The sequence below is a fragment of the Struthio camelus genome, chromosome 25 (genome assembly GCF_040807025.1).
Source record: "Struthio camelus isolate bStrCam1 chromosome 25, bStrCam1.hap1, whole genome shotgun sequence".
Taxonomy (NCBI): Eukaryota; Metazoa; Chordata; class Aves; order Struthioniformes; family Struthionidae; genus Struthio; species Struthio camelus.
Genome location: NC_090966.1, coordinates 5,997,961 through 6,025,834, shown reverse-complemented (window position 1 = coordinate 6,025,834; position 27,874 = coordinate 5,997,961). Strand labels below are relative to the sequence as shown.

General features: G+C 49.4%; 1 protein-coding gene across 1 annotated transcript; it reads right to left on the bottom strand.

The window, feature by feature from the left end:
• Positions 1–38: 38 nt before the first annotated feature.
• SOCS7 (suppressor of cytokine signaling 7) lies at positions 39–27,874 on the bottom strand. Its single transcript, XM_068918918.1, has 10 exons — positions 26,946–27,874; positions 19,805–19,869; positions 16,324–16,428; positions 15,348–15,449; positions 14,341–14,471; positions 13,736–13,904; positions 10,252–10,380; positions 7,139–7,274; positions 6,629–6,786; positions 39–6,369 (listed from the first exon to the last, which is right to left on the bottom strand). The coding sequence occupies exons 1-9, from the start codon at positions 27,815–27,817 to the stop codon at positions 6,666–6,668; spliced, it is 1,830 nt and encodes a 609-aa protein (XP_068775019.1). The 5' UTR covers positions 27,818–27,874; the 3' UTR covers positions 39–6,369; positions 6,629–6,665.

Sequence of the window (27,874 nt, the reverse complement as noted above, 5' to 3'; positions counted from 1 at the left end):
GAGGGGGGCGAAGCTGAGCAACACACAGCGCACAGAAGTTGTTCTGATCGTTTTATTTCAAACCCCTTCACTCTCCCATCCCACCCCCCTCAACCAAAAAAAACAAACAAACCAACCATCAGTCAAAAAGGACAATAAAAAAAATGAGTTACAAACACAAAAGTCAGTTCTCCCTCACTGACAGCGTACAAAAAAACTGGGAACCTCACAGCAGCCCCCCAAACAGGACCTGCAGCAGTTACCATCGTCTCCATACGAGAGGCCAAACATGCCTATTAATACAATATATACAGACAAACCCACTCCGGAACGAATCCACAGGTACAGCCAGTCTCCCCCTCCCCTAACCCCCAAAAATAATCAAACACACCCAAAGTGCATTTGTTGCGTTTATATCAAAAACTTTTTTTCCCCCCAAAAGATTGGCCTGCAAGTCTGTTTTACCATTTAGTAACTTTTTAATATAGTTTATGAAAATAAATTATAGAGCGACTATTTTAATAAATTAAGCACACACAAAAAAAAAAATATGAGAAAATTAAGCAAAGCTGCATTTCTACCAAACGGTGGTTCAATAGTGCTGGGTCCGGGCGGGCCCGGACACCCGGCTCAACCCTTCCTCCTCCCGCGCCCCGGAGAGCTGCGCAGGAGCCAGCGCCTTCAGCCCGCACAGGGTCCTGCTTCCTACCCCGCTCAAATTGGCCAAGATCAGTGGTATTTGCCCATTTCTTCTGCTCCCATTTCTTGAACGGGAGTTCAAATCCAGTGTTACATAACGCTCGCCAGTTTTCAAGAGTGATTCTCAAAGTAAGAAAGTGGGGGGGGGTCCCCCTATTGCGTACCAAGGCCCGGAAGGTCTCCCCTGGAGACCGCTGCGGTTCTCGGCACCGACTGCGCTTTTGGGCTCCAAGCACCAGCAGAGGAAGCGCCGCCAGCCGCGGCTCGCCAGCGGGGAGAGCGGGCACGGCTTTAGGCGTCCCACCCCGGGTCACGCAGGGATGGACTCCAGCGCCGATGCTGAGCGCACCCTGCCAGACCCTGGGGACATCTCAGATCAGGAACTCGGGTCCTGCCTGCTCCGTTTCGCATGGAAGACTCTGGATTACAAACAAGTTAGCAGGAAAGCGTGGCCAAGAAGGGGAGCGCTACAGGTTTTATTCGGAGCACGTTAATGAAAACCCTTCATCCCCAAAAGCCAAGGTGACTCAGACACGTCTGGGTCCCCAACAAGCCCTCCAACCAGCAGGCTCAGACTCTAAGTTTAATTTTGAGGGTAAAATCATCAAAATGTCAGATCTTAACTGTGAAGAACAAAGGGCAACAGCCAGTTCCCTTCCTACTGAAAGCCGGAAAATCCTTCCTTGGGCAAACCCTGCTTTTCACAATTCTCCCCCAACAGCTCCCGGACAAGGCTCCAGCCCCAACCATCTGCACCAGAGCCTCTCCGGACGGGGCACAGCCCTTGCACGTTTGCTTCCAGCCTGTCTCCCTGCGCCCACACGCTCACAGGCACGAAATGACACAGACCCCTATTAAGACACTTTTAAGGTCTTAGAAGTGGTCAGATATGTAAGATAGTGCCATGCACCCAGCAGGCCATAACTGCTTTCCAAACCACTCTCTGATTCTCCATCTCCGATGTGAGCACTTTAGGCCTTTCCTACCCTACCAGCTGCAGGTCTTAAAGCAGTTAGGCCAAACCAAGCTCAGAACCGCTTTGCTCCTGCCCTTTAGCCTCAAAAGCAGCCAAACACTTCCGTGTGAGAAAACTGTACTGGCACAAGGCAGAACATGTAAATGAAACTGGTAAGCCAACACGAGAAGGCCACGACTGATGCTTTTCAGTATTTGAGAAGCAGCTTACCAGAGGGTGAAGTCAACAAGGAGCAGAAGTCTGAATACAGGCGATGCCCAGAGGCCTCTGCGAAGCCTCCCGCCTCGAGGCCAGGAGCCAGTCCCAGGCACGCTAGCGGAAGCACCTTCCTGCTGACGCTGCGCAGCTAGAGAGCTGTGTCCTCATCAGCCTTGCAGCCACGTCCAAAGGTCCCCTGCTCTGGACAGCAGTGCCACCAGCAAAGTGCAGGCGACGGCTGCCGCATGCAGTTATTGCGGCATGAATAGGTTGGAGTAGGCTCAGAAGCGGATCTACAGCAGGACAGGTACCGTTCAGGTTACCACTGCTCTTACCTGGCAGGAGTCATATTTCACTTCGTAATGGTAGTAAGCGATGGATTCAAATCCTGGTTTGACAGCTGGCTGCTTTCCAAACCCACAACTTTACTAGTTGTACGCACAGATGTTTTCATATCACTGGGAACAGCTATTTCTTCCCTCCTCCTGCAAAAACACACTTTCACACTGGGTCATCTTCAAGAGTAAGTCACACCCAATGCTCGCGAAGCCTCAGTTTGTATGAATTTTGCACTGCAGGAACAAGTCATTTCACTGCCTTGAAACACCGCTGCAGTGAAGAGAGATGGAGGCATGTATGGAACAGCTGGTTTAAGCAAACTGCTATGGAACCCTGTCAGCTTCATAACAAGGTACAACATACATCTGGAAACTCTGTACCCATCAACTACGAGCACCTGATCCTACGGAAAAAGGAGCTCTTCCAAGTGTACTTCCTACATTTTTATAGTTTTTATGGTCTGTTTCACTATACATCCATCTCCTGTCCCTAATTAAGAAAGGGAGGAGGAAGGCAATAACCTTTCCAGAATTCAAGGTTGGACAAAGGAGGCTATAAAACATCTTTAGAAGCAGCAAGATGACAGCAGCACCCTTCAGAACTAGGTAACCAGGTGGAGAAGAGCCCTAGAAAGCCTAAAGAGCATCTGCCAGCCTTTATTGCAGAGCTGACCCCACTACTCCTGCCTGATGCAGATCAAGAGGAGGGTCTTGTACAGTGACAGCTGATACACTAAGTGCATGAACGTGAAGCACCCATGTCCCATAACCCCTTATTAAACACCCCAGAGGATGTTTCTTCCATCATTTCAGTTACTGTAAACAACTGACCTTGCAGAGATCACAATCCCTATCCAGAGGGACTTGCAGACGGACTTGGTTCCTCTCTAAAAAGAGGATGGGCTGCAATTTTTCATGGTGGCTTCTGCCACCAGCAGCGATCTTTCTGCTCAGATGCAGATAGCAGAGCATCCTAGCTTGAGACCTTACCACCAGGCTCAGAAAATACAGCTGGGGTGACCAACACAAGGTACAAACTATGTACAGCCCCCAGAGCCCTTTTTAGCTGGCCCCCACTTAGGGAGGGCAATGGCCCTGCTGCGTACAAGTTTCACATAACAGCAGACGCACTAGCCTGCTTGGAGAACTCCTCTCAAGGACGGTAACAGCAGACCAAATACAGATTATCCAAATATTACCCCAAAAGTCTGCCTGCTTCGTCCACAGTTCCTAACACTGCCCAGCTCCCCCATTTGCCCTCAGCTCAGCTGCTCAGCAGGAACACATCAGTAGTCACATCAAGCTTTACGCGTATTTAGGGAAGTGGAGCATTAAAAAGCCACCATGAGTGGAAGTGCAAGAGCAGCACACAGCATTTCTCTCCAAACCAATCACCACCATGGAGCAGTTTTGTGTGTTTTTACTTACGCCCCAGAAGGCTCTCAGCTCCCTCACAATTCCAGTGATGGCAGAGACGGGCTCTGCGCAGATTTCCAGTGTCTGGCAAGTCCAAGTTTCCCCCTAGTCTTCCTCCCTCAGTTTGGCTGTTCTCCCTCCCCAAACCCAGCTTGCATCTTTCTACATCAGAACTAGGAAGGAAGGAGTGAAAATGCCGTTGCCACCATCATGCTGGTGAGAGGGACAGCTTCACTCCCCTTGCCAACAGGGAGGTTCACCAACCTCCCAGGTCTTGTACAGCTGCTACAGCTTCTTGTACTCCGCATGGCCAGCGGAACACAATCGCTCTTCCACACACACCGGCCCACATCCCTCATATCTGTACCTCCAAAGGTGCTTTTTTTTTTTTTTTTGGAGGAAAGCTTTAGAGGAGACAATTGCACTAGGCACGTTGTTGCTTCACTGGCACAAATTCAGACGCTTGAGCTGTCAGATCACTCTTGGCTCTCAGGAAGATTTTCCTTTCCAGTGTATGAAAAAATTGGAATATTCAAATCCTCAGTGCACAGAACAGTCAAGATTCAACAGGGCCAAGTGCCTTGATATTGCTGAATGAAGAGTCTCATATGCACAAGTACATGGATGCTTTTTTCCAACATTCGCCCAATTTGCTGTGCGTTTCTTAGTCTGAGCAACTGCATTTTTTGCAGGCTACACTGGTAACTTGGTATGAGCTGTAGATCTTCAGCAGAGGGAAGGGAGTACAGCAGTGGCTATAGGGGGATGAATGCCTCACCCCTCTCATGGACAGGGCTCATCAGTTGCAGACTGCATTAGCTCAGGTTTCACCGAGGGTCAAGATATGCCACGCAGCATGTCTTGAGGGCAGTTACCCTTTCCTGATATCCACCGCCCCTGACACGCAGCAGTCAGTAGCACGTAGTATCCGATGAGGTATTTCTACAGATTGTGAAGCTCAGTTACTGGTTTCATCCAGAAGTCAAAATCCTTTTTCTTTTAAAGAAAAAAAAAAAGCAAAACAACCCACTTGTTTCCAAGACTGAAGCAGAGGCCAGAGGTGACAGTTAAGAAAGGGAGGCCAGGATTTGTTAGCACCCTTTGTAGCAACACTTGGCAGAGGCAGACAATCAGGATTTTTCAAGGCTGCTTTAAGATCCACATGACTGTGTCTAATTCAAGGACATAGATCATTCTGCAGGGCAAGAACAAAGTCTTAACAGCTCCTGAAAGACTGCATCCAGCTCACAGGGCACTGACCTCAGCAGATCAACAGGCCGATCAGAAGACCCAGGCCACACACAGCATCATGTTTTCAGACCTCACTGTTGCACGACGGAGCATTTGCAGGAATACATGTTCCTTTACCTAACATGGGAGGAAAGATCCTTCGCAACAAGAGTTTGCAGCATCACTTAGGGCAAACAAACTCCACTATGAAATGCAAACTCTTTGCAGCTGCTGTGGTGGATGAAACAGCAGATCAGGATGTGAAGGGCCACGGGTATTACAGCCAGTGCCAAGCCCAGAAATGCAGTAAGAGATATCATTTCTCCTTTTACTGTTTCTGAAATGCTGTGTTTCCACGGGCATCCCAGGGAGAGGAGGCAGCTGCAAGCAAGCTTGCTGAGAGATCAGATGCCATCTCAGAAGTATCCTCAGTTATCTGCCTCTTGCTCTGCGTCACACCAAAGATGCCTCTTAATGCCCAACAACTATCAAGATCCTTCACCCTCAACCCCACTTCATTCACAGCTTCAGGAAACAGCCAGCAGAAAGGTTAAAAGGGCATGTCCCAAGGCCCTGTAAGACTGAGATTACTTTAGCAAGTACCTTTGGTCCAGGGACTACAGCAACAGTTACAGCAACAGCTTTACCACCTTCCACTTATTACAGGAATTCCAAGTGACTTCAGCTTGCAGCTCTTCAGGAAAAATCTTCCAGCATTTGCTAAGTGGAACAACGCTTCTCTGAAAGAGTGCCCTTTGCTCCCCAAAGCAGCAGCAACCACTCCATTTGGCAGAAGGCTCCAGGACATCTGAATGGCTCATATGTTCTTCCTTGGCTCATATGTTCTTCCTTCCTCGCACCTAACTCATATAGGCATACAGGACCACCCTGCAAATCGGGTGGCAAAACTCAGTTGCCCAGGACTCTATTTGGCCCTCATCTCCCAAATCCTAGAAAGCGGGGCAGCTACACAGCTGTACACTGTTCAGGGCTCCATATTCCCCAGAGGTTATTCTACATAGCTGCACATGAATCTGGCTCAGTCTGCCTCTTAAGCAGCTCTCTGGCTGCATCCCTTTTGGTGAGAGCCAAAGAACAGCCTTACCATAATGCCTAGAGCAGATGATCTTCCTAGAGAGTCCCCTTCTCTCTCTCTCTCTCTTCCTCCCACCTTGAAGTTTCCAAGGGAGGATAATAAAATCCAGCTGATAAGACAATATTTCTCATGCTGAAAAAAAAAAATGAAAACATCAAAAATAAAACTTTCAAAAAATCGTAAATAGTGCCATGACATTCTTTGTTCTGTAAGGAGTCCATGAGCTGGGCTCAGCTGTCTCCTGAGACTCCCTCTCCCTTAGCCAGGAGCTGAGGCTCTTCTTCCTGTTCTGCTGTGCTTCGTAGGAGCCTTGAACCCTCTTCTGTATACAAAAGAGCTTGAGAGCAGAAGTCACACCACAGAAGCAGGCTTCACTTTCGTGTGCTTTGTTCCCACCACAGCCTGATTTGGGCTACAGGATGGGAACAATCAAATTCCTAGTGGGAGAGAGGAGAGGATAGGGAATCAAACAGCCCACTTGATGCAACAGAATCCAAACCAAACTGGAGCTGGTTTGGCACAAGAGCAAAGCTCCCTCTGAGGAGCACAGGCCTGTGAAGGTACCAAATAAGCACAAGGAAGTGGCAGAAGCCCTGTCCTTTTAGCTAGGATCGCATTTCCTTCGCAATCAGATGGAACAGACAGATTTACACCCGATTCCACAGGATAGAGCATGGACCAGCAGCACATACTTACCATCAGTGACAGCAACAAGATGGGAGAGGCAGCCTTGCTACGTCGAGGATTCGCTCTCCTGCTTCTGTTTGGAGATCAGCTGAGCTTCCTTCAGGGACAGATACACCTCTTCCTGGGGGTCATAATAATAGAACTTCCGAATGTAGGAGATCAGAGGCCTGAGAAAGGTAGAGACATATACTTTAATGATGAGCCACAACCAAACCAGCCTCTGTGCTGCAGCCCATCCAGCACAGTCGCCAAACAGGAACCTCTACTCCTAAGGCTGTGCCATTGACAGACAACACCTCATGCCTGAGCTGGCCATCCCTCCTGTCTGCTCAGCTGTTGCTGTGTCCCTAAACAGGACATTTAGCCTGCTGCCCCAAGGCTGAAGAAGTTAACTACTCCTTTCCAGAGCCTTTGTCACCTTTGCTGCTGATATAGATTTTTTTTCCTCACGGCCTGCTAGGGTAAAAGTCAGAGAGGAAATCAAAGGAAGGCATTCCCAGCCCAGCCCTGGAGACTTACTTGGGCAGTGGGAGTTCTGGGATGTGGTCTATGCGGACCAACTGCCTGATCCGGAAGCGACAAAGGTGCTGAAGGGATTTGACATTGCTGAACCTGGAGACTGGATACAGGAGCTGGACAGGTGTTGGAGGGAGACCTTAAAAAAAAAAAAAAGCAACAGTGGAAAACAGTGTTATATTAGAAACAAATCAAACCACTACAAATTCACAAAGGAAAAGGTGGCTTTTGCCACCAGAAGCTTTTGCTTAACCAGAGCTCCTGCAAGACTGTCTAGATGATAGGAAACCTTCCCAGGAGCCCATTGCTTTGAAGTTGTTTGGAAACAGCTAGCCAAACTTTCCTTGGGCGATCCCCCTTTGACTGCAAAAGTCTCTCCAGCCTTCCTCACAAGCAAATGACACTTCCCTCCAGCTAATGCGAAACGGTCACTGTGGCTACCAGTGGTAAAAAAGCAGATTCCGGGACACCGCAAGCTCCTAAAGACCTCCCTCTCCCCAGATTAGTAGATGAAGCATCACTTTACACTGAGAAACAACAAGCCTTTGAAAGCCATCAGATTTCAAGGATGGAGAAGAAAGTAAAAGGGAAAAAGGAAGGCAGCATGAAGGCAGCATGACTGCCACATAGGCTTTGCTCTGCATAACCCTTTGGGTACTTCTATCGAGGCATTAAAAAGCAGGGGGATTTGGTCAAGCTCAAGCTGTGCAAGAGTTGCTCATTCGAGGGGTCACGAGGCTGGGCATAAAGGCAGAGGCAGGAGGAGTTTCCATCAAGACAGCTCCCCACGCAGAGGGCAACCTTGCATGGCTGAAAGTAAATTGCATTCAGTTGTCCTCCCCTGCCCACAATCTCCTCCTCCCCCAAAGTTAAGAGCAACAATCAAGCCCACAGAACCAAGAGGTCAGCAGGAGCACTAGAAAGGATCTTGGGAGCTGGGTTCATTCACAGCACAAGGTTTTATCTGTCTTTACAGAAGGATTCAAAGCTAGTTACACTCTAACCCCCTCCTGCTGGCTTGTCTCTGAGGGCAATGGAGTGAAAGGAGAAAAGGAAAAGCTCTTCACACTAAGATGGGCTCAAAACTGCTCCAGGCAGCTCAAGAAGCTGTGAGCCAGCTTTTGAGAAAGTGAAGAACAGGAATCAATTGAAGGCTGAACTCCCCCCACCCTTATTCTCCTACCAAAAAGGAATTAGCCTCTGGGAGCTCAGCCAGCAACTACAGGGACACAGCACGAGTTCTGCATACTGTGCAAGCCACATGCCTTACTGCCAGCTGCATGCTAGAAAGATCCTCTCTCCTCGGAGAAGCAGTTAACATTTCAGCAAGAGAAGAACACTAACGAGCGCACTGAGGAGATGCGGATCCTAAATATTCTCCCACTAAAGATCGGGCATCAATATGATACTGCTTTTCAAGGATCAAGGCAGGGCAGCTGCAAGGAGCACCCAAGCCCAGTGCTGCACCCGGATGGAGAGGCACAGGACCTGGAGACAGCAGCACAGCTGACCGATAGTTTACAGAGGGGACCAGAGCCAGGCAGCAAGTGACTCTGACAAGCGTGCAGCATTGCTTGGTGAGAATTTTTTCTTTTTGGAAGATGCTTTTTAGAGCAATTCCTTTTCACCAAGATATTTGCTTGGAGTTCTACAAAGTCCATGAAGCCCTGTTCCTGAGGGGAAGAGATCTCAGGATCAGGAAGGTAAAGTATCTTTAAGGTTTAAGTTCAAAGGATTTTTGAGGTAGGGTACATTGCAAAACTAGCTAGCTACAGTGCTCTCCTCCCCAAAGCATGGCCATGTTATAAATCAGAAGTGCAGTTATGGGCAAACTCTGCAGCAGGGGGCAACACTGAACAAATCTGAGTTAAAATTCCAAGCTCTGCAGGCATCACCAAGCAAGTCAGAGCAGGCCTCGGCCTCAGCTCCGTAAGAGGGGAAATCCCGTGTCTCCTCCCCTTCAGTCTCTTTAGGCCAGAACCCCTTTGGGAGTCCATGATCTCAGTGTAGGCATGCTACAGTGCCACTAAGAGGTTGCTATCACCATCAGTGCCTACAGACACGATGACAATAAGGACAGGGAACAAGTTTATTACCATTTTATTTGTAGATTTACTGCAGCAGTCTTCATATTCTTCATGATACTGCCCCTCTGTTCCAGGCTCTTTGCCGTGACCTGCTTTACCGTGGCAGTGTTCCAGTTTCTCTGTTCTTTTGTTCCCAAGCATTACCTTTTTCCCCTCATTCCAAATTGTTCCCCACTGTTTTTTTTTTCTCTCAAGTAAGGCCCCTGCCTATTTGCCCCTTGAGCAGACTCTTCCCTTTCTTGCATATTGGATTTTTCCGTTAGCTTTCAAATGCATAACGAAGGATGAGCCAAAACCAGAATAGTTTAGATACAGAAGACACCGTCCAGTTGCCAGACTGGACCCAGTAGGAGGGAGATGTGAGCCCATTTAAGGAACTGGACTGATGGGTGAGGGAAAAAAGCATCCTGCGATTTCAACAGCCTACAATCAAACATGCTTCAACAAAGCTTCACTTACACTCCCTCCTGGCTTGCAAGCACCTGCCTGTTGATGTACTCTGGCACCACGGTCCCCCCAGGGACTCTGAATCTACAGTATCTATTGCTTGAGGCTCATATTTAGCTCACCACTTGGAAATGCTCCTACACATACACTCCGTTTAATATCTCTCCCCTCAACAGCCCCAGGTGGGTTTCAGCAAAGGGATATCTGGGAAACTGCAAAGCGTGGAGCTGTTTGTCAGAAAAGCAGTACTGAGACTGAGGGAGGGAAGAAAGCTGAGTTTCAGCAACCAGATAATTGCTTGCTGAGGAGGTAACTTTCCAGGCTGCAGTGAATAGCTCCATTAGTTGTGGTGTTAGATGGCATTATGTTTCTACAGTCAGGTTCAAGAAGTCTCCTTAACAACACAAGTATTTGGTGCAGCTGCCAAGCAAGAGATCTACTTCTCAGGATCATATTAAAAAGTCAATAGGCAAGGATGCACCCGCGTGCCACAGACCAAGGCCATGTTAAACAGGCCTTTAAGACAAACTAGTAGCTAATCACAGAGCAATAAACATCACACAGACTCTGAACAAGACTCACCTGGAACCCTGGATCGAAGAAAGTAAAGAAACTTCCCATTTTTTGAGTGCATGATTGCTCGCTTTATGAACTCCACCACAGACTGGCAGCGGTCTTCAAATTTGGGATGGCACCACAGACTGAAGGTTCCTTCCAACAAAACAGAAAGGGTTTCACACTACAGGAGCACTGGTGGCAAGAGGAGATACATGTCACGATTTATTGACTCGTGTTCTCAAAGACCAGGTGACAACCACGAGCAGAGCATCACTCCAGCTGGCAATGTCAGAGGCTGACAACTACTTCTCATAAGGCTAGAACGAGGCAGGGCATCAAAGAAACACCAGTGACATCCGCTACGGACATGCCGTTCCACTGGAACTGGTGCTTTCCAAGAGCTAAGGATGCTCTGAAAGACATGACAGTATGACCACTATAACCCAAGCATAGCTGCAAGTGATGCTTGCCTGAATATGTAACCAGCCTGCAGTGACTGCCGCTTGCTGTAAACTACTAAAACGCATTTCAACACGATAGGGACAAATACACCTGCTCCTCTGCAGTAACACATCAACACCCCTCTCAAAGAAAGTTGGGGCATTGGAGAAGATAAGCCACACGGACAGCTACTTAATAACCAGAGGTTCAAGTGCTGAAGCCTTCTTCTGCCAGCCCTACCACTGCAGAGAATCACCTTTATTTCAGAGCAGGTATGGGAGCAGCTCCACGTTCTTGCAGACTGTTTCAACAGCCTTACTTCAAATAACTCTCAAGCTAGAACAATGGGTCAAGAAACACCAAGATGATCCGACCCTACACCGCCACTTGACACAGCTCACGCATTAAGCTTCAGCAGCAAACGAAACTGGAGAGAGGCAACACAGGGAAAGCAGGCTCTCTAACCTGTTTAGAGATCTCTAAATAGGCTACTTTAAGCCTCAAGACTATTTTCATGATCTCTGTGCTGCAACCAGACTCTCCCCTCTGCACTAGCAAGCAGCCCTACTTAACCCCTGCTTGCCAAAACACTACCTCTGCCCCCCCATCTCTCCTTCTGTCTGCCAAACATGGCCCAAGTCAAGAATGACCCTCACGACACAGGATCTACCGAGCAGATCTAGCAACACTCTGACAGGAACCAACACAGAGCACAGCTTCACCAGGAGGAGCAAAATGGAAACCAAGGGCTACATTTCGCACGGAGCCTCTCAGGCAGCCAGACACAAGCTCTAAGCCTGCCGGGGGGGCAGATTCCAGCAGTAGGTGTGTTGCATAACTTATCTGCCTAAGTACTGTAACACAAAGCCAGAAAGCCAGCAGTGACCTTGAAAACACTCTGCATCCATGCAAAGCTTCATGCTAAAGAGAAGCTGTAACCAAATCAGAAGTACCCAAGAGGTAACTGAGCCTTAGGACTTTTCAATTGAGCAGCTTCTCCAGCAGCATCACAGTCTCTGCAGCATCAGCCTATTACAGGAAAAACTAGAGGAGACAGCTCTGCAAGATGTCCAGAGCTCTTGGCTTTCTATAGTATGGAGAGCAACCATCACTAGAGCAGCCACATACAGCCCACAAAATTTAAACTGCACTTCTTCCTCCCACAGTCAGGCCTGGCAGGCTTTACTGGGAAAGGAACCTCTCGCTCCCACCATGGATCAATTCGGAAACAAAGATCTGTTTAACACCTGCTAAACGTTCAGGATCAGCAAGCAAAGAAAAATAAGCAACTCTTCCTGGGGACCACTGCCCTCAGATCTGAAGGCATCTACTGGCCACTTTTAAGGGCTCAATGCACAATAACTATAAGGTGGTAACATTACTGCAAAAACACCCCTCTCTTCTCCCCAACCTGCCTACTCAGCTCTCCCTCCACCCCCAAAAAAAAAAGATAGTAAAGAAATCCTAGTTTCTGCCTCTCATCTACCTGAAGGTCAAGCATTTATCTATTTACCATTCCCCTAGCCCCACCATTTGTCATCTTCATTGGTTTATCAAAGCGCTCAGCTCTGCAGTTTTCCACTCTGCTGTAGCACACTCAGCAGAAGGCAGCCAGTCCTAGGGGGAAGCACAGAGCTACCAACACAGGCCAAAGCGCTGGATCTAAGAATGAAACCCTTGATTCAAGGTTGTGACCAGGAATGCTGCTCTAGGGAAGGTGGCAGCACCAACTTTCAACCTGTGCATCCAAAAAACACAGAGGAGAGGGAAGAACATGTGGCTAATGGGTCATTTGGGCAGAGAGAAGCTCCTGGAGTGGAAGCACCCCACATCCAAAATAAAAAACCTGAACAGCAGTAAAGGAAGTTTGCTCCAAAGCTCAATTACGAAAGAGTAACCACTGTACAAACAGCTTCAGATCTCCTTGGGCTGGAAGTGCTCCTTGGAATTTCTATAAGGACAGGTGATGAAAATATCCTTCCCTCTTATGCAATGGTGAGGGACAGGGGAACGGCTCTGGAGAGATTGGAAAGATACACCAGCATTAATTCTATCAGAGGGGCTCAGGACTAGAAGCACTGCCAGGTTTGCTAGCTCTACACTGGCAATGCTGACAAAAATAGGGGAAGACAACAGTAGCATCCCTAGGGCAAAGGCAAAAAGGTGAAAAAAGATGAGCTTTGCTCAGAAAGGATGCAAACCACTGGTTCCTCCAGCAGATAGGCTAGGAAGCCTCGGAACCCATTATTTGAAGGCACATTTAATGACAGTGCTCTGCAGGCACCCACTACTAAAGCCTGACCACTGGTTACAGGACAGCTGCAAGAGTCTTGACAATACTCTCCCCTGGTGCATTGAGCCTCTCAGGCATTTCACTCAGCCTCAGGGCAGCAGTCTGTACAAGGGTTTGGTATAGAGAAATCACATTTGAAGATCAGCAGAAAAAGCATGTGGGCAAGGTGAGAAGTAGCCCATGACAGAGGCTGAGCACAGCAGGAAGAAAGCGTGCAATCAACATGCAAGGAGTTCTCAGAATAAAAAACCACAACAGTTCCACTACAGTGGAACCAAAACCTCAGCCTGGGACATAGCACAGCTAGTGCCACTGCTGAGCAAAGTGAGATGACAAGCCACCACATCAAGAAACCTCTCATTTCACAGGGAAACGAGCTTCATTTTGGGAGTCCCTGACAACTACAAACGATGAGCCTTGCCGTACATCACCTCTCTGTCTTGCAGGATCTCAAAAACCTTGTCATCACTTTGAGCCCAGTTTTCCAAAGCAAGGCATAAAGACAGGCACACAGAACTCTTGTAATGGCCAGTTTTTCAGAGTTATAGAGTTTATAAATATAAATTTATGCTGCTTGAGGCATGAAAAAGTGAAGTCAAGTACAGGTTCTAAGGCCTCTTGCAGAACTCCGCACAAAAGCAAAGACATATTACTGCTGCTCCCCCTCTTCTGCCATGTCTGCGCCCAGAGCATTGTTTTAGGCCCTAGAGATCAGATTGGACCGTAGCCATAGGCTCCTGGTTGTCAGCAGCATCCCGAGAACTCCCCTCTTACCTCTGTAGTGCTCCATTCTGGTGTGATGGGTGATGCCCTGTGACCGAAAGCTCAGGCTCAGGATGTAACGGGGGTCAGAACTGTCTCGGACCAGAAAGGACCCATCTGGCTTCCCCTTCAGCTTCATCTCTGCATCCTCCCAGTTCATTGGCCCCCAGTACCAGCCACACTACCAAAAGAAAGAGACGGTCAGAATGCCACTGGACTACTAGCAAAAAAGATCTTAACAGCAACCAAAGACACAATACAATTTGCTCGTCATTAATTCACTTTCAGTGCCAAAGAGTGGTTGTATTCACCCAGGAACAGGGATGATGAGGACTCATTGCTCCTGGATCAGAGAGTGCTATCACATCCCCTACCACAAGCACTACTAGAATACATGATACCAACATGCCTTCCTATGCATGCCAAAATGCTTTTGTGGGCTCACCACCCCACAGGGAGAAAGCCAGAGGTTTTTTTTGTCCTATCCTAATCTTATACTCCCAGGTCTGTAAAAGAGATCATTGGTCCCAAAAAGTAGAGCCAACACCTGCAGCCCAACAGGGAACAATTTCCTGCTAAGGTCCTGTCCTGCTGCCACGCCACTATGTTAACTTTACCTTTTCCAGTTCTCGCAAGCTAGCGGCGAAGCTGCTCGAGTCTGGGCGGTAGAGCGGACACTGCAGGTGTGGAGTGGGCTGGCTGGGCACCGCCTCTACCGGCCTGAGAGGGACAATCCGTGGGAACGTGTCTGCAGAGGGAGAGACAGGCCATGCCATGGTCACTGATCAAAAGCTAATCCAAAGAATAAACTGCCCTCGTCCCCCCCAGTACGCTCTCAGCTCTAGAGGTCAGGACAGAAGTAGCAGAGCTGCAACGTGGAAGAGGAACCTGGACTGACTGATGACGGGTGGTCTCCTTGTGAGGGACACTGAGGGCATCACTACCTGGCTCTTCCAAGGTGACTAATTCAGTGCCTTCACCTGCTATTTCTTTATGTTAGCTTGGAGGAAAGCGCGAAGCAGCACTGACTGAAATGAATTAAAATACATGCCAATAGCTTAGATCCTAAAGAAGGGGTAACTAAAACCATTTGGGTCCTGAAGGATAGGAATATACCATTTATTTAGACTGCACAATAGGCTGGCCATCAAAGCTTGGGGTCCTCCATTAAACCCTGCTCCCAAGGCTGCTTTCTGACTTTGCTGACATGAGTCAGCAAGAAGTCCTCCAACACCTCTCAAGTCATACAGCCCAGCCTGCAGCCAGGACCAGCTTGCGCTGTAATTCTGCTGAACCCAAGAGGAACCAGAGAAAACAGAAGATGCTGAATTAAGGCTAACACTGGTGTGATTACAAGCTTCAGCAAAGCTACTGTGGGCAACAAAGAGCCACACCACATGGAAAAAAAGGCAACGTACTGAGGCCAAGAAACCAGCGCCTTGACACAACTGCAAGTGAGCATTTAACAAGGTGAGTAGGACTGCATGCCTGGAAGTGGGCAAAGGTGGCAGCACTGCTGCTCTTAAAGCCTCAAGTGCAGCCTTAAAGTTTACCAAGGGAAAAAAACTTAAGTCCAGGTCCCTGAAGGGAAAAACTGGAGCCTTGCTGCTACAGCTAAGCTGACCTGGGGCATGGGGTGGAGGAGGCGGAGGCAGAGGGAAAGACTGCAGGGAGGACCCCATCGGACCCACTAGGACAGATGTAGGCAGCGTCCCACTGATATCATCTAGAAGAGAACAGAGGCAAGAGATATTCAGAAAACAGGAAAGTGAGCAAGCTCTGCACTGCTGAGCATCCGACAACATGGCACAAGCAAACCAGCACTTAGCGCTGCTTGGGAAAGTGGAAGATGAAGCTTTTCATTGACAGCACGTGATCTTCCACCAGCTTCTCTGAGAGCAGGTAGTTGTTGCCGCTTCAAACTGGCTCGTCTTCAGTTTACTTGGAGGCTTAAACACACACACACGCACACTTACATGCACTCCTAGAATCAAGAAGTTAATTTTCCAGCCCAAGCATCTCAATGCATGCAGCTTGCAGCACAAGATACATATTGGCAGAAGATTTCAGACCTGCTGCTGCCCTGGCATGTGCAGTTTAAGGCGCTGTTTATTCAGGCTGACTTTACTCTTCCTAAACTCCTCCCAGTCAGAGACCTCTCCTCCAGAGAAGGATGTAGAACAGCTAAGCCAGGCTCCTGATATCCTCCCAAGGAGCCTCTGCTTCCACAAACTAGCGGGCACAGAAGAGAACTGGCCTCACTCAGCTATGGCTAGGAAGAAGGGAAGTTTCCAAAGGCAAGCGTAGCAGAGGAAATACCAGGAAAGCAGCATGTTAAAGTCCCTCCTTGTATTGCTCTGTCATGAGCCTCCCCTCCTGGCTGATCTAAGAGAAATGCTGAAGCCTTCGAAGAATAGCAAGAAATCCTCTGTCAGGGAAGGGTAAGCAGGTGCGTTACTAGGTCAGACGAGCAGGCAGCGAGTCCACTGCCAGGGACCCTTGAGACTCTCCTCCTGCGCCTTGGCACGGAACAAGAGGCAGTTCTTACATTCCCATACTGGCGCACACAGCAAACTCTCGACACAGGCACGGCACAGTACCTAGCAGGCTGAGGCTTCTTCGTGGTGGAGGTGGAGGAGTCGGAGGGTGAGGGGAGGTCAGTCCTCGCTGAGAGATGTCCACATCCACTAGTGACACCGTTTCACCTGAAGGTTGGTGGAGCAAGACTGTTAGAATTGCACCTTTGCCAAGGCATGCACAGGCCAAGCACCGGGAGGGAGAGGGGAAGGGAAGGCACCATAACTTTTGAAGTGGTTTGGAGGACAGTTTCCACCCAGCTCAAAGGTCTCCAGGGCAATCTCATTAACTGTTTTCAAACTGAGTTTTTATGCTGCACCAATTTTGAGACATTGATCAGCTCTGCTACTGCAGCCCAAAGGTCAGGCCCTAACCAACTGTGAGGCATAAGGAAATGATAAATATCGATACATGCTACTGAACCCAGACTAAACCCAGCATCAAGGGGATGTGATGAGGAAGGCGCTGCAAGACCTCTTCACCACCGAGTTAATGTGGCAGGCAGAGCTTATCACTGATGCATAACACTGGCTCCTCATATAGTTCTTGGGGAGTAGTTTCACAGGCCTGCTTACATAGCACTAAGTGATACCTACTGTTAAAAGCTTTGAGATAGTGCTATTAATTCCAATAGGAGTTTGCCTACAAATACCTTCATCAAAAAGAAACACCTTTTGCCCCAAACGCCACGAGGGTACCATCTCTAAAAACTAATATGAGGGAGCTGGGCAGGCTTTTACATCAAATAGCTGGAACATGCCTATGTCTAAAGGTTCTGGAGCCAGGATACTGCTGGGGGAAAATAAAGACACAAAGAAAGGTGGGTAACTTAAAAGGAGAAAAGCTTAAAGATAAACTAAAATAACAGGAGAGAAATAAAGCCATTGAATCAAGGCCAAAGCACTAGTCTCAATATTGCACTGATAGAGAGCCAAAAGGAAAACATCCATGTTCTGAAGTGAGGGCTAAGTGTTGCCACCACCAAGGCATTTTTCCAAAGTCAGTCTACTCTAACCAGGCACTCATGAATCACCAGCACTGAAAACAAACCATTAAACACATCTAAACTATGGTCTCAATGACAAAGAAGTTTGCTGCCTTAGACTTTGATTCCTGTTGGTTTGTAGCTCCTCTTCTGCTCCAGATATTGTAACACAACTTCATCTGATCTCTTGGTAAGTACCTGCCAATGCATTTACCTGGCACTACCTATGACAGTATTGACTCAGCTTCCTTCTACTTTAAAAAAGCCTATATACTAATAAGAAGAGAGAGGTATTTGGGGTTGTTCATCATCCAAGAAACCTTCTCCCTGGGGATTTACGGGTGTGAACACACATGCACGCAGCCACTCTTTCATTTCCACAGTCTAAAAAATAAAATGGCAACATAGGTTGGGATGCATTCATTTTGTACAACCAAAACCAAAAGATGACAAGATTAAGAGGGGTTGCAATAATTCAGCTTTAAAACGCTTCCTCATTCAGTAGGAGCTGAAACAGCAGGCGGCTTCAGTGTTCGGTGGACAGCGCTCCTCAGACGTGCCCCAGGAGAGATCACGAAATGCTAGAATGGCCTTCCCAAGGAGAGTGTCATTACTACTACTTGACCCTTACGCTTAACCTGAAAGCAAATCACCCAGAAATCCATGCAAGCTGGTCCAGTCATTCAAATTCTATCCCGCTTTGGTGGTCCCTGTCTGGGGAAGTTCCCTACACAGCAGCCATGGGGAAGGGGTGGGGGGGAAAACCACCCATCACACACACAAGACCTCTGCTACACCAGAGCAGAAAAGTCAACAACAAACCAAAGCAAGTAAAATTCAGACATTCACTCTAGGGAAGTTGGCATGGGCCATGGTCTTCTGCAAATGAAAAGCTCCTAAAAGGCCATTGCCATTGATTTGCAGAAATCAACATAAGTCATTTTAAAAACAGTCATTCAGTCAAATTAATTTCCCAAATTAAAAGCAGACACTTATTAATTTCAGGTTCTGCTCTGTAGTCTTTTTTGAAGAAAAGATGCTTTGCACCCCACACATCTGGATAAGCCACCTCCCATCACCACCAGCAGGCGTAAGGACTACAGATTTTACGCTCACACAGCAAATGCTCCCTTCCCCTAGCAACAGCTGACAAAGTGGTGGTAGCAGCTTTTGCTTTAATCAGCCTTGATTTGCTAAATAAATGCACACGACACTTATGGGAAGCCAGTCACATCATGCAAGGAACAAGTTCTTGGCACGCTACCCCACTATCAAGACATCAGCTGAAGGGATATCCAAGATCAGAATGGAGGAGAGAACAAAGCGCTACAGTTGAATTACCCCCAAATTACTCCATTTCTGGAAGAGCTGAGTGAGCTACACAACTAAAAGAAACAGTAGGCCCCAATCAAAACTTTCAGTTATGGTTTCAGACGAATCAAATGAATGCTCTGCCTTGAAGGACATTTCTCTGAAACATAAGCCACTTCTCAGCAAGTTATCTCCACAGCTCTCCAAAAAGAGGACTTGAACCCTTACTCAGGAATATAAAACACACACCAGCACCTTCCCCAAGCTTTCCAGGCCTTCAAATACCTAAACCAATAGCAAGAGGTAGCTTGCAACTTCACTCACTGGGTTTTCCTAATACTGCTAACATTACACAATCAAATATATTTTGATTCCTCTACGCTGCAAGTTAAGATCCTTAACGTGTATTCATTTTGAATCTGGCTTTCGTAACAGGCTGTGCAAAACTCTAACGGATAAAACTTGCATTAAAAAAAAACTAAGATCACAAGTAAAAATTCAAGACAGGAATCTCCCAAGTAAGTCCCAAGCCTATGGCTAGGATTGTTTTGACTGCAAGTACACGCAGCGCACGCAACAACAGGCACATGATGCATGACTGCAAGCTTTTCGTATTACCACTCTTTCAGCTGCAAGCAAAGCAGAACTTCCCCTCTTGCACCATTTATAAAGCAGCCAACTTCCCCACAGCAGAAAAAGGAAGGCCAAAAAAAAACACAGGAAGTGGGGAGAGAGGGGAAGCATGCAGAGGAGGAACAAAAGCTGAACAAGAAGGTGCTGTTTTAATTCCCACAGTTACACTGCGGCAGAACAGCTGATGGAGGTGTGCAGCCTGCACGGGAAGCAGGGCTTGGTCTCGCCTCCTTTCAAGCCAAAGCAGGCCAGCACACACGCTGCATTTACGCTACAGGGGATTTTCCACATCCCTTTGATACAAACAGCCCTGAATGGAAGAAGGACCTTCGCCTCCAAGATCACAACTCAAACTTGCATTTCAACAGAAGAAACTGCAAAATGCTGACATCAAGCAGAGTCACGCTCTTTACAGTTCTTCTTGCTTTGGGTTTTAGGCTAAGCAGGGCAAAAGAGCTATCCACAGAGATCCTGGTTTACACGTGGAGGAAAGAGCCATGTTATCTGTCACGGCCATGCGTTGCCCTTTTCATAGCAAAATGAAATGCCATACTGTAAATCTTTCCCATTCTTACCTGTAAAGAGGGGGCTGAAAACAACCGGGGAAAAGGCACTTTGAGTTCTTGTCAGTCTGTGTTTCCTATTGGAAATAAAGAAACATCGTGAATAGAGATGGGGAGACCCAGTGCATGCCAGAAGAAGAAAACGTCGTTTCATTTTTTCAAACTGGAAGAGCCTTCACCATTATTTCCAGAAGTCAGAGACAGCTGAACACTGCATGTTTATTCAATTCCTAGAGCAGTGTTCTGGCTTAAGGAGACAGTCAACCAGTAAAGCTAGGTCTCAGTCCTGCTACTAAGCAAATCTCTAACTAGGTAATTAATCAAGTCTTTGGAAAGAAAAACCCCAAGCAAGTATGGTAACCGTAGCCAAGAAGCTCTTTCACAACAGACACCACACTACTTCTCTAGATCAGACATTGCCAAATGCCTTAGACAAACAGGTTAGATCTCTGCACAATTACAAGTTGTGCTTAGAGCAAGCACATTAAATGCCCTCATGCTCCGAGTTTGGAGACGGATACCATCGCCCCAAAGCATTTCTGAAGGCAGGTGAGGGGTAGGCAAGCTAAACTTGGAGCCATTGAGATGGATGGAAATGGCTAAAAATTCACCTCTGATGAGGACTCCAGATGACCTGCAATACCTGTGAAGTTTCCTTTCCAAAGCATCAGTTTTAAACAACACTGCAGCTAGCCCTGTGCTCTCATCACACTAGATCAACCACTCCTTTCAGCACCTTCCCTACTACAATTTTAAAGCGCTTCACACAAATCTATGCAGAGAAAACGCTAGTAACCGAGGCACTGAGCCTCGGTCCCCCAGGACTTGATCCATGGCTGAGGTGAGAACTGGAACCGGTCTCACTAGCAGACCTTTCCTCTAGAAGCCAGGTTGCAAGAGAAGGTCTTGCAACAGAAAAAGTTTTCTAGATTTAAATAGTGGACTAAGTCAGAAATCCTATTTATAGGCCACCCAGCTGCAGCGGTATTTTTGTACAGCAGATGCTGATCATGAGCTGTTTCAAATAAAACCGAATTCTGAGGTCTAGCGAGGCTCCAATCTCACACAAAGGTGCGTTACTGAAGCAAGTCAGCCTGCTCAAACCTTGATTCACAGAACCCGGCAAGGTACCAGAATCCCGTTTCAGAGGGTACCAGAAACTCACTTCCACTTCAGAAGAGAGCGCGAGAACAGAGCTGAACGTAATAGCAGCTCCCCGCTGTGCCACAGCTTCTGGCAAAGGTCTCTCGGCTGTCTGCAGTCCCTTGCACAGGCTCATGCCAGCACTGACGAGTTCAACATCAGATGCATCAGTCTGTAGGACTGTTCTGGGCCAGACAAGGTTACTCCAATTTAAATATTGAAACTTGGCTGCGCTATCCAAAGGAAGCGGTCCCACTTCAGCCAGGCAAGTGACTGTACCAGAGATCTGCCCGAGCTCAGAGAGCAGTTCTGCTCCCCCCTTGCCATCACAGCAAGGGCCAGGACCGCCCCCATCTAGAAGAACACCCCACTTCCACCACAAGCAGGATTTGACAGGGCTGACACCGTTCCTCTTTGACGGCCTCCTTACTCCCCAACCTTCTAACAAGCGCTTGAGCCAAAACCTTAACCACATTTTGTGTTTTGTGCTTTAGCCACCGCACTCTATAAGCAGCCTCCTGAGAAGCCCAGACAAAGCTTCAGATAAAACTGGCTCCAAGCAAGGGCTCCCACCTTTCAGGAGGGATTGCACTGAATAGGACGCAATTCAGCCAACCTACAGGGAGAAGAAATCCGAGCTCCAGCCTCCTATCGCCATGCAATAAAGACCCGTTTGAACACAGAACAGATGGGTGTGCCCTGATCTTTCCACAGGGAACACCAAATGCTTCTCTCCTTTCTATCTGAACAACCCTAGCGACTTCATTGGGTCACACAGCTGTGAACAAATATCTAATACTGTAAGTTTGCTCACAAGAAAAACAGTGAGAAAAACCCATCTGGATATATAGCATTCCATTAAAACGTTCAGAAGTGTTTCGATTTTAAGCATCTTGCACCTATTTGAGGGTTTTGTTCCCAGACCACCACCAGCATGCATCAACAGCCACACGTGTGCACACAAAATTACATTTCTGGACTAATATCAACTAGCCTTATAATCTAGTAACAGGTTTTGTTCCTACTCATTAAACCACATGGAAAAGAGAATTGCTGGCATTTTGCTGTTACCAAAACAACTACACTTATGCCAATGTTTTATGGCCATTGACAGACTTCTATGATTTCTCATTTCCAGCAAGCTCACAACTGCAGCAGGGCGAGAGCAAGAAATAATTCACAGAAATTGAATCTTCCACTTTACAACTCCATCTCCACCAAACTCTTACAATTCCTCTTCCCGCCCTTAAGTTCTACAGCCGTCTCCAAACGATGCTGAAAACCATGGATAAGTAAAGCGTGACCAGGACCTGAACATTGCTGCATCAGAAGAGCACAGCCCTGTAGCACTACAAAAACGTCCATACTACAAGTGCCCATACGTGGACACCGCCACTTACAAATACCATGGACAGGATTCATAAGGCACAAAGAGCCAACCGAGGAACCCCTGGAGTTCTAGAAAAATAAGGATTTTAGGGTCAACTGCCCACCTATTCAGTAATATCTGAGGCAACTACCTTAGAGACCGGCACTTTGCACAGTTCAGGAACACGACGACTTCACTCATCCTAAGGCAATGATTTTAAATGTCCCGTTAACACCTTCTAAGGCAAGTCTTACCCAGCCATCCAGACTAGCTTTGTGATACTTCACACGTACGGTAGCAGGGAAACTTATTAAAAAAAATATCAGAAGGTCAGGTCATCAATACTGGGCAAAGCAACTCATTTACAAGACTTCGGTACCAACCTGGCAACTGATCTGTAGAAACAAACGTCTGCTACAGCCCAGATAGGCCTGTGCAGATCCATTTGCCCAACTGGTGCCTGAGCCTGCACTGCCCCCTTCCCCTCTCCCTCCGATTACTCCAAACAGCTCTGTGCTATAAACTGCTTCCAAAAAAAGCAATTTCAGTGATGCAACATTTAAATATCAACACCCAGGCCTGGGGGGGGAGAAGCTTCACATAGACTGAAACTAAATGTAGAGATACCAAAGTCTCTTGCAGCTCGGCAGAACCCAACTATTGATTTTAGATAATGGAGTTGGTTTCCTTTTTAACTTTTGCTACACACAGGAGGCGAAGCTGTACTGCGCTGCCTCAAGGACTGACAACACCGGGAAACCTGGGCAGCAACGTCAAATACAGGGAATTCTGCTTCTCGGTAATGTTTTAAAAAAAAAAAGAGTCGCGCTAGATAAACACCCAGCGCAGACCAAAAGAGCATCATTCCCCATCCGCCCGTCAGAACGCAGCAGGCAGCTGCAAGGCACGTACTCGAGCTCCATAGCAAGCACAGCCATTAGTTAACCCTGAAGTTGGCTCTGAACTCACCAGAGAGCCCTTCCCTCGCTAAGAGGGCCAGTAACCCACCCCATCAGCCACCAGCCACTGCAGCACTGACTCACTGTAAACGCCAGGTCTATACTGCACTAACGGGGGCCAGCAACGCACCTGGAATTCTTAGTACAGGCAAGGAAAGCTTCTCTCTCCACTCAACCAAGATTACTGCAAAGCAGCAGACAGCATCTGCTAGCATGATTTCAATGCATTAAGTTTAACGAAGACCATGGCAGAGACTCGAGCCGCTGCACAACGTACCCGTGACCAGAGGGACTTGAAGATTTGTCTGTCTTTTAATGGCGGCCAAGCAAATATCCAATTCTCTACCTACTAAACGTGCTGCCAGACTAGGGCAAGTGGGAGAGGAAAGGAAGAGAGGAGATCTCAGAGAAGCAAAGCGCCCACGCTCAACCACAGGCTCGGGCAGACATCGCACCAGCCCAAAGCACTTCTCCACGCGGACAGGAACAAGACCATGTCGCCTGAACTAGCAGGAAATGTCCCACCAACACGCAGCCTCCTGGCAGCAGAGAGAACTGTCACCGAGGGTGATTGCAAGGCACCTCTTGTCCCACCCAGTACAAGAGCAGCACTGCCCCAAACCGAAAGCCCAGCTCAAATAAGACAGACCTCCTCAGCGTGAGGGAACTCAAGAAACTGGAAGCAGCAAAGAGGTCCCTGAACCACAACAGTTGCTGCATCAGGCACCTTGAACTAACCTTTGTTAAAACACTGCCTAATTAGCCCAACAAAATTCCACAATGCCAGAGCGTGAAAAGTCAGCACTTCCACCAGCAGTTACCATTAAATTCTCCAACAAAAGGAGAAACCCAGGCAACAATATGGTTCTTTTCCGCTCCAAATCTGTTAAGAGGTAACTGCCAGTTTTACACCACCTTATTTCAAGGCTGTGAAATCCTGAAAGCGCCTTGCTCTCGTCAACAACAAGAGCAAGGAATGAACGAGCCGCAAGAACATTAGCGAAATGTATCATCGCAGGCAACTTGACTCTCTACCAATTTGAGGCACATCGAGGCATTTGTGGCAAGTGAAGCTCACAAGCCAAAGTATAAAACAGCTTCAACATGCAAAACCAAGCCCCCTCTCAGGAGGGCATTAACACCAGTTAAGACTCAAGCACGTTGACTAGCTCCAGGGCTGTAAGCTGACACTGCCAGTTAGCACAGGAGTTCAGGCTACCTGATCTCAGAAGCCATTCCCTACTTCAAAGCAGGTAGCAATTTCAGCTCTTTGTCTCCACTACAGCCTAGCTACCTTCTGGCCTGCCAAACTGCACAGTCACCACAAACTGGTGCTCCAGGTCACACCTGAATGAAGGTCAGTATCTCTGGAGCAAACCTCAAGAAAGTTTCCTGCTCACCCATCACACGTCTCCAGCTACACTCTGAAAAAGCAAAGGGATACCATCCAAAAAGCCTTACATTGGCAATCCACCCTGCTGGGAGAACGCGAGGCTCTGATACTCAAAGCCCATTCAATTACTCAACGCTGCTTCTGGGCTGACTAGAAGTAGTTGCGTAGACCTCAAACACTTGCCCTGCCTCCTCCTCCTTTAGGAATTATATTTCTTCTGCTGGAAATGCTACAGTACTAGAGAGAGTTTCTGTAGCACAGGCCTAGCTTGAAACCCATCCTGACCCAGGAGTCTGGATAGCCGATAACAGATCAACAAGCCAGCGCTTTATCCTCTCCCATTCGTAACAAGCCATTCACGTCTTCTGCTGAAACACGCTCCTTTTGTCTCTAACAGGAGGCTGGCACAGGGAGGGCAGCCAAGGACTCCCAGGGTCTTTAAACGAAGGGTAAGGAATAAGAAGGTCTGCAGGGTGCCACCAGCACGAATACATCAGATGCGATGGGATTAAGGGGAACTTGCTCAAAATATAGTTCACACGTATAGTACAATTGACCCAACCCCACTCTCTTGAAAGTGGCTCAAGAAATCAGTGCCAACTTTCAAAACTAGCTACGAGATTAAAAAAAATTACTGTAGAAAGTCCTGGCAGTCCCAGACAGGGCAGCACAATTTAGGCAGTCGTTCAAAGCCCTACGGTCACTCAGCTGCTGATGGAGACAACACGCCTGCTAGCTTTGCCCAGCCAAAAAGAGCCCTACTGTGACGGTTGCTGTACCAAGCTGCCAAAAGAGTAAGAGCCACTGGCCACAGCTGTTGGCAAAGGGCGGTTTTGAAAACCCACACTGGAAGAAAGCTATGGCTGCTGCTTCGGAGCTTCATAACCCGGCTGTAGCCAGAGGTGAGATACAAGCCAAACAAGTGGCCCGGCAAATACTACAGTGTGAGCTCTGCATCCCGACCCTCTCCATGCAGAAGGCTCAGGATTAGTCCCTCCAGCTTCTCGAACAAGCACACCTGGCTCCTCTGTACAGTGAGATGGAGCCAGCTTCTGGTTGCCAATGACTTCCTGAGCCACGACCCGCCGTGAAGCGCGGAGGGGAATAAGAGAGACAGCAGAGACTCTACGGCAACGCAGAGCTTCTCTGAGCAAACGGGGTAGCGGGCTCTACCTACCGCAGCTGAGGTCTGAGTCTGGATATCATACTGGCAAGCATCAGGAAACCATTCAGCAACATGAAGGAGAACAAGAGGAAACACAACCGTCTTCAGTTTCACCTCAGTGTTTCTAAAGGCCACTCTTCAGACGCACTACTTCCTTACCAAGCTAGCACCTGCAGAGTCCCCAGGGCACCGAGCAGCAGAGGTACCTCTGAACGGAAGATAACAAGCTGGGCTTGGCCAGCCCCTCCAGACCCAACTCCGTACACAAGCCCTCACACTGCCCCATACACGCACGCAGCTTCAAACGCAATCACTGCCTAACAGGCAGACACACCAAGCAGCGGCTCAGCACAGTCAAACCCAAAAACCAAGAACTGCTGCTGCTAGCGCTGCACTGAGAACCCACCACTTCCCAAGTTCTGCTCCTGGACATTTCTCTGCAGCCCTCTTTCCAGATGCACCTCCCAGAGCAATACATTCTTTCTCTGCCTGCCTCCCCTAGGCTTGAGCTACGTTTACTGATCCTGGGTTGAAAGAGGAACGCTCGGCAGCTGCTCAGAGAGGCCCGAGCCCTCCTTGGGACGGAGGAACCTCCCCGGTTCCTGCCTGCCGGGGAGGAGCGCGCTCGCAGGCACACACACCTCACTCATTCCTCATGCTGCAGCACGCGCTGCCCTACATCCTCCAACCTCAGCAAAGCAAGAGTTATCGCAGTATCAAGGTTCTTCTGCCCCTTTGCACTACTGGGGCACACGGTTACGCATGCACGCTTTTCCCCATGGCCCCTCCGGACTTTTGCACCATGCCTAGAGCGCAGCAGGCACGCGAGCTGCAATTCCAGGGGCTTTCAGCTGTGATCAAACAGAGCAGGATGCTACTCGCTCACCCAAACCCTCTTCTCCTCAAGCCACTCCAGCTCCTAGCCTAAAAAAAAAGCCAAACAAGCAAGCAACACAGCCCAATCATCTCTTCCCCGTGAGCCCCGCTCTGACCTTTATCTACCAAAGCCTTCAGACACCCGCAGGCGGAGAGCAGTGGGGCGACACCTCCTGCCCGGCCAAACTGCGCACCTGCCAGGGCCCCTGGCCGCCCCCCGGCCCCGGGGGGGGCCGCTGCCGCCGTACCTGCCGGCCTCCGGCTCCCGGCCGCGGGGCCCGCACACGTCGCCGAGGCTGCCGGCCGAGGCTGCCAGCTCCCCCGAGCGCCGTCTCTCGGCGGCGTCGCCGGCCGAGGCCCCGCTGCAGCTCTTGGTGCGGAAGAGGCGGCTGAGGCGGATCTTCAGCGAGCCCTTCCTGGCGCCGGCTCCCCCGACGGCGGCGGCGGGCGGCGGAGCGGCTCGGGCGGCCCCGCGGGGCGGCTCGGGCGGAGCGGCGCGGCCGGGGCTGCCCGGATCGTCCTCGGAGGAGCAGCAGCAGCTCTCGGGCTCGTCGGGCTCCAGCGCCTCGAGCACCAGCAGGGCGTCGCTCGTCTCCTCGGCGGCGGGCGGCGGCAGGAGGCCGAGGCACGGGCAACCGGCCGGGCCCTTACCGCCGAGGCCGTGTTGCTGCAGCTCCAGGGCGGCCAGCTGCAGCTCCAGCCCGCCCGGCGGCACGGCCCCCCACCGCGGCTCCGCGCCCCCCCCCCCCGCCGCCGCTGCCGCTTTGGGCTCCAGGGCGCAGCGGTGCCGCGGACACAGCAGCTCCCCGCCGCCCGCCGGGCCCTCGCCGCCGCCCGCCGCCGGGCCGCCCTCCTCGCCGGGCCGCGCCACGTTGCGGAACACCATCAGCTGCGGCGGCGGCCGCGACCCCCGCAGCCCCCCGCCCGGCAGCGCCGCCGCGGGGAACCGCGCGCCGCCGCCCGAGCCGTTAGGGCCGTTAGAGCCGTTAACGGCCGCGCCGCCCCCCCCCCCCGCGCCCGCCTCCGGCCCGGCCCCATAACCCAGCAGGCGGCTCAGCACCCGGTACGAGGCCGCGGCCGCGGCCGCCGCTTCCCCCTCCCGCAGCTCGGCCCGCTGCATCGCTACGGCCGCCGCATGCTCCGCCGGGACGGACGGACGGACCGACCGGCCGCCGCC

Bases quoted from the DNA above. Each gene is read 5' to 3' on its own strand.
- SOCS7 (XM_068918918.1), bottom strand. From the start codon at position 27,817: ATGCAGCGGGCCGAGCTGCGGGAGGGGGAAGCGGCGGCCGCGGCCGCG. The intron at 19,870-26,945 runs GTACGGCGGCAG...TATTTCCAATAG, and splicing joins CGGGAGCCGGAGGCCGGCAG to GAAACACAGACTGACAAGAA. The intron at 13,905-14,340 runs GTAAAGTTAACA...TTCTTTTGGTAG, and splicing joins GCTTGCGAGAACTGGAAAAG to TGTGGCTGGTACTGGGGGCC.